This window comes from Alosa sapidissima, chromosome 13 (assembly GCF_018492685.1).
Source record: "Alosa sapidissima isolate fAloSap1 chromosome 13, fAloSap1.pri, whole genome shotgun sequence".
Taxonomy (NCBI): Eukaryota; Metazoa; Chordata; class Actinopteri; order Clupeiformes; family Clupeidae; genus Alosa; species Alosa sapidissima.
This window is the reverse complement of record NC_055969.1, coordinates 16345815-16350814: the sequence shown is the minus strand read 5'-3', so window position 1 is coordinate 16350814 and position 5000 is coordinate 16345815. Positions and strand designations below refer to the sequence as shown.

Sequence of the window (5000 nt, the reverse complement as noted above, 5' to 3'; positions counted from 1 at the left end):
CCGACTACGTGCTGACCAGCCGCTGGAACCACGAGGTGCAGCACGCACGCATCACCAAGGTGCTGGTCAAGAGCAGCGAGACACACGTCCAGTTCGTGCTGGAGGGACTGGAGGGGGAGGCCTTTGACTCGGTGCCCGCGCTTGTGCGATCCTACGTGGGCAACCGCCGGCCCGTCTCCCCCCAGAGCGGGGCACAGATCTACTGCCCCATCAACCGGACCCTGCCGCTACGCTACCTGGAGGCCACCTTCGCACTGGCCAATGGCAGGCCGGGCGCCACCTACTCGCCATCCAATCAGAGAGGGGCGTATATTAAGAGGCGGAGTGTGACCATGACGGATGGACTGACCACAGAGAAAGCCATGCCACACAGGTGAGGGAAGAGAAACCAGAAACTGGGTTGTTAGACCCTAAGTAGAAAAATGTTGAAAGTAGAGAAAAAGAAACGTTAATGATGTATGTTTTTATTGTGTGAGTCGTGTTTTTTATAAGTCAGTATCTGTGTGTGTGTGTATGTGTGTGTATGTGTGTGTAAGTGTGTGAGCCTAACTCAAACCCCATTACAGGTGTGTACATTACAGCCTTGCTCTTGTGTTGTCATAGCAACGAGGAGCCGGTGGAGCCCCCAGAGGCCCCGCCCCCCGAGGCGGAGCCAGTGAAAGACAGCAGGTGCTATGTCTGTGTGTGTGTGTGTGTGTGTGTGTGTGTGTGTGTGTGTGTGTGTGTGCGAGAGAGAGTGTGTGGTGGAGAACAGCAGTTGCTGCATGTGGGAGTGTGTTCCCTTCACAGTTCACATGGATTCACCTCACCGACTCCCCGATTCACTTTTGATTCACTCACGATTCACTCCCCAGCCTACACTGTCCCAGCCTACACTGTTTCACTTTCTTCTCTCTTGTCCCAAGTCACTGCCTTGTCCCTGCCCTGTTCCCCAGATGTGTAGAGTTGATGGTTTGTTGGTTGCTTGTTCACTGGAGCTTCTGGACGTCAGGAGAGAATCGACTCTCACAAATCTTTCCTCTTTCCTCTCCCATTCAAAGAGTCATGCCAAGCTGATTCACTCTTTTCACTCCCTGCTGATTCCCTGACAGTTTGAGTAGTTCAGTGATGTACTGATTCACAGGGTCACTGACTGTACGATGGAGGCTGTTGCAGCTCCTCTCTGACATTGGTCTGCCTCTCCGCTTCAGCACTGCACACAGTATCCCAGTCTTATCACTCTACCAGGAATATCAAGAATATCAGGAATACCAGGAACACTCCAGTATATACAATTCAGTCTGTTAATAATACATCAGATCTCCAACCCAATATATGAAGTCTCTAAAGCTTCTAAAGTTTTAGATAGACATTTATTGATCCTTTCGGAAATTCACCTGGCACCATACAGCTCATCATGCAGACCACAGACAACAACAGGACCACTAAACCCTCCCACACCCCCACACAACAACAGTACACAACACCAAGTATCTCTACATTATAAAATAGTAAAGTGCAGTATCATTAGTACCAGTAGGCTATCAATAGTAAGGTGCAATATCATCAGTGACATTTTAATATTATACCAAAGTGCAGTATAATGCTAATTATCCGATTAAATAAATTATTGTAGGTTTCTATGATGAATGTGAGGGAATTTGGTACTCACACTCTGTAGTTTATAATGGACGCTCTGTGCAATACTGAAGCGCTGAAAGACTCACTGGATGACAACTGGCATCTATTAGTGATGGCACCAAGCTCTTCTGACGTTCCTCTAAAGATTTTCCTTTGTGTTGTGTGTGTGTGTGTTTGTCTTGTCGTGTGTGTGTGTGTGTGTGTGTGTGTGTGTGTGTGTGTGTGTGTTTGTGTGTGTGTGTGTGTGTGCGTGTGTGTGTGTGTGTGTGTGTGTGTGTGTGTTCTGCAGCCCCTCCACCATCCACCACCATAAGGAGTCGATGAGGAACTGCGCGCTGAGTATGGACCAGATCCAGGAGTTCCGTTGCCCCCTCTCTCCCGTCGGAGAGGCGCCTCTGTCCCCCGCATACAGCGCCGGTGAGGCCCGTAACCATAGCGACCACACACACACACACAGCCAGACACAAGTTCACACATATAACACACACACAAGGGTGCATAAAGGTAATATTTTAAGACAGAAACACACACAAACACACACATACACACACTCAGGCACACACACACACACACACACACACAGACAGGCACACTCACATACACACTCAGGCACGCACACACACACATACACACACATACACACACACACACACACACACACACACACACACACACACACACACACACACACACTCACACAAACACAGGCGCACACACAAAACTAGAAGCATTTGCACACAAACAGTATGCTGTTTCCTTGGCCACTTTCTTGGCCTGATTAATGACACACACTTCTACTAATGTGTGTGTGTGTGTGTATGTGTGTGAGGGTGCTTTTACTGAGAGCCCTATTAAACTTGTGTGTACAGTATTTCCACTTAGCCTCCATCTTGATTCAGGCTCATGCGTGTATGCATCTAACCGTATGGATGTTTGTTTTTATATCTGAGCGTAGAGATTCTCCTTTTCAGGTAGATGAGGACTGACTTGTAATTTTCACAGTCTTTGTACCATTAGATATGAATACACTTCATTATCCTTCCAAAGGGAATACTGCTGTGCAGTCGGCTATAAATGAAATGAAAAGAGAACATGGACTAAAACATCTGCACAGTTAAACAGATCTAGCACAGGGAATGGAAGTTCACAACCAAGTACAAAAGGTTGACCTCTCTCTCTCTCTTTCCTAATCTCTCTTTTTTCCCTTTCTCTCTATCTCTTGCTCTCCCTTTCTCTCTCTCTCTCCCTTTTTCTCTTTTTCTCTCTCTCCCTCTCTCATTCCCTCTCCCGCTCCCTTTTCTCCTTTTCTCTCTATCTCTCCCTTTCTCTTTCCTCTCTCTCTCCCTCTCTCCCTTTCTCTCTCTCTCTCTCTCCATCTCTCTTTCTCTCTCTCCCTCTCTCTTTTCTCTCTCTCTCTCTCTCTCTCTCCCTTTTTCTCTTTTTCTCTCTCTCCCTCTCTCATTCCCTCTCCCGCTCCCTTTTCTCCTTTTCTCTCTATCTCTCCCTTTCTCTTTCCTCTCTCTCCCTCTCTCCCTTTTTCTCTCTCTCTCTCTCCATCTCTCTCTTTCTCTCTCTCCCTCTCTTTTCTCTCTCTCCCTCTCTTTTCTCTCTCTCCCTCTCTCCCTTTCTCTCTCTCTCTCTCTCTCTCTCTCTCTCCATCTCTCTCTTTCTCTCTCTCCCTTTCTCTTTCCTCTCTCTCCCTCTCTCTCCATCTCTCTCTTTCTCTCTCTCCCTCTCTTCCTTTTTCTCTCCCCCCCCCCCCCCCCCCCCTCTCTCTCCATCCCCAGTGTCCCGGCACCGGCACGGCTCTGGCGGTCGCATCCTGGCCGTCATCCCCCCGTCGCCGGCCGTCCCCCGCCGCTCCAGCGACCCCCACCTCAGCCCCTCCGCCTCCCACAACAACCTCCACCTGCCTCCCCCCTCCTCCTCCTCCTCCTCCTCCTCCTCCTCTGGAGGTGCCCAGGCCCCCCACCTCCAGGGCCCCGACCTGGCGGGCAGCTACTGCGAGCTCCGACCTCACCCCCCCCTGCGCTGCCCCGGGCACCCCGTGCAAGAGCTACGTGGAGCGGCTGCGGGTGGAGGAGGGCAGGGGGGTCCCGGGGCTGGTGGAGCAGGGAGGTGGCCGTGAGGCGGGGGACGTGGCGGCGAGGGAGAGCCTCTTTGCGCTGCCGCAGGTGGAGACGAGCTCGTCGCTGCGTCCGAGCCGCTACCAGTCGGCGCTGCTGCCGGCCGAGAACAAGCCGCTGGAGATGGCCGTGCTCAAGAGGGTCAAGGAGCTGCTGGCCGAGACGGACGCGCGCACCGCCGCCATGCACATCACCAAAACAGACTGCACGGTGAGGACACGGACACACACACACACACACACACACACACACACACACACACACACAAATACATGCACGCACCACCGCCATGCACATCACCAAAACAGACTGCACGGTGAGGACACGGAAACACACACACACACACACACACACACACACACACACACACACACACACACACACAAATACATGCACGCACCACCGCCATGCACATCACCAAAGCACAATGAGGACGGACACACACACACACACACACACACACACACACACACACACACACACATACACAAATACATGCACGCACCACCGCCATGTACATCACCAAAGCATAATGAGGACACACACGGACACACACACACACACACACACACACACACACGTCAAGAGATATGAAACACCTCAGAGTAGTGAACTGTGATGATTTGTGAAATCCTTGAGTGATGACTTGAACTGTCAAACTCCTTTTCCTTGGTCAGAAGTATCAGGTCTCATTGGTTGATTTAAAATGGGGCCTAAATGACATCACACTGCTAATTTCATGCTCAGTGGCTTCCTCCCAAAACAAATTAAATGGCGCTCTAAAAGGCTTATTGGAAATGGCAAAACGCATCGGCACATCATTTCTCAATGAGGCCCGACTCGGTTAATTAGAGCTAATAATCAGAAGACGTTTAATAGTGGCTCCACAACTTAACCCCTCATTAGTTAGGAACTCAGCACAACGCAAGGAAGGCAAGGCCAAGGAAGCTGACTCACGCTATTAATGCTCCTGATTGATAATCACTGGGTTGTGTGTTCGTGTGTGTGTGTATATTTTTTTCCATGTGAGTAAGCTTTTATGTGTACATGTGTTTCTGTGTATTTTTGTGTTTTACCAAAAGTGAGTGAGTGTGTCAGTGTGAATGTTTGGGTGACAATTAGTACACAAATGCACGTGTATGTATGTGAGAGCTAGAGATTGTGTGTGTGTGTGTGTGTTTATGTGTGTGTGTATGTGTGTGTGTGTGTGTGTGTGTGTGTGTGTGTGTGTGTGTGTGTGTGTGTGTGTGTGTG

The 5000-nt window shown here is 50.0% G+C and overlaps 1 protein-coding gene across 1 annotated transcript in view; it reads left to right on the top strand.

The window, feature by feature from the left end:
* Nucleotides 1–5000, top strand: part of sh2d3ca (SH2 domain containing 3Ca) — a 75031-nt gene that overhangs the window by 64154 nt on the left and 5877 nt on the right. The window contains 4 exon segments of the mRNA XM_042059830.1: nucleotides 1–373; nucleotides 1910–2037; nucleotides 3408–3636; nucleotides 3638–3956. The exon segment at nucleotides 1–373 is cut by the window's left edge and continues 64 nt beyond it. Of these exon segments, the coding sequence (XP_041915764.1) occupies nucleotides 1–373; nucleotides 1910–2037; nucleotides 3408–3636; nucleotides 3638–3956 (1049 nt within the window).